Raw genomic sequence first — 1108 nt, 5'->3', positions numbered from 1 at the left:
TCCAGCTGGTCCCCTCGGGAGTGCAGGATCCGGCCCGCAGCATTTGGGTGTATGCGGGTTGTACTAGCCGAAGGTTTATTTTGCAAGTATCAAAAGGATGATCCGAGAAAGTAAATAGTCCTCTTGTTGCTTAGAGATTCTCTTAGTGTTTTGCTACTTCACAGCAGTATTGTCCTTCAAAGCCTTTTTAATTAAAAAAAAAAAAAAAGTCTTAAATGTCTACTCGCTTCTTCATCTCCGTATTGTTAAAGTATTGCCACATACCTGTAAACTTACATGAGATTATAGAGCACATAAGGGTGGGAGACGAGGGGGCGGAAAGCACAAACAAGAAGTTTACAAGCTCAACATTTTTTTCTTCTTTTTTAATAACACCCTGCATTGGCTGGGGGGGGTGAGTTTCCGGGGAAAGGAGCTAGGTGGCGGGGGGTATGTACAAGCGGGACGTGGCCGGCTTTGCAGGAGGTCGTGGTGAATCATAACAACACACAACGCGTTGAGAGGCAATTAAAAAGTAACAGTCCTTTGCACTCAGCGTGCGGAAACACCTCTGTTTGTCTCAGGGAAAGGGGGGAGAGAAGGCAGGAAAGGGGGAATGGGGGCTCGCACCCGGAGGCGCGGGGTGCAGAACTAGGAGGTGTTTAGCACGGGTCTGGAATACACACCTTGGTAGTAGGAGGGCTCTAGGGCCGAGGGCTCGATGCTGCTCCGGCCCGCCATGGAGGCGCTGCCCAGGGGGAGCCCGCCGGGGATGCTGGCCCCGTAGGAGGAATATTGCAGCGCCTGCTCATAGGCTTTGAAGTCCAGCTTGTGCTGCTGCTCCGAGGAGGACATGAGGTTGTTGATGGAAAAGGGGTGGTTGAAGGAGTAGTGGGGATCGCCCTTGAGGTGGAGCTGGGGTTCGTGGGCTAAGGAGTGAGGGGGGTGCGGGACGGAGGCCAAGGAGGGGACGGAGCTGATGGTGGAGGAGGCGGCCGAGGCCGAGGTCTTTAGCTCCGTGCTCGATCCGCTGTGGTCCATAGACTGGGGGCTGGTGGACGGGTTGGAGCTGGAGAGTGAGGTGGCTGTTTCCAGCTGCGTGGGTTTGTTTTGGCCTCTGTGCAGGGGG

At 54.3% G+C, this 1108-nt stretch overlaps 1 protein-coding gene across 1 annotated transcript in view; it reads right to left on the bottom strand.

Moving 5' to 3' along the window:
- Positions 1 to 630: 630 nt before the first annotated feature.
- Positions 631 to 1108, bottom strand: part of LOC103805254 (hepatocyte nuclear factor 3-alpha-like) — a gene marked incomplete at its 5' end in the record, with an annotated part of 820 nt that continues 342 nt past the window's right edge. Inside the window, one exon of the mRNA XM_009077894.1 lies at positions 631 to 1106. Within this exon, the coding sequence (XP_009076142.1) occupies positions 631 to 1106 (476 nt within the window). The remainder of the gene's footprint in view (positions 1107 to 1108) is intronic.

The sequence above is a fragment of the Acanthisitta chloris genome, unplaced genomic scaffold (assembly GCF_000695815.1).
Source record: "Acanthisitta chloris isolate BGI_N310 unplaced genomic scaffold, ASM69581v1 scaffold9957, whole genome shotgun sequence".
Lineage (NCBI taxonomy): Eukaryota > Metazoa > Chordata > Aves > Passeriformes > Acanthisittidae > Acanthisitta > Acanthisitta chloris.
This window is presented reverse-complemented; position numbering and strand designations above follow the sequence as displayed.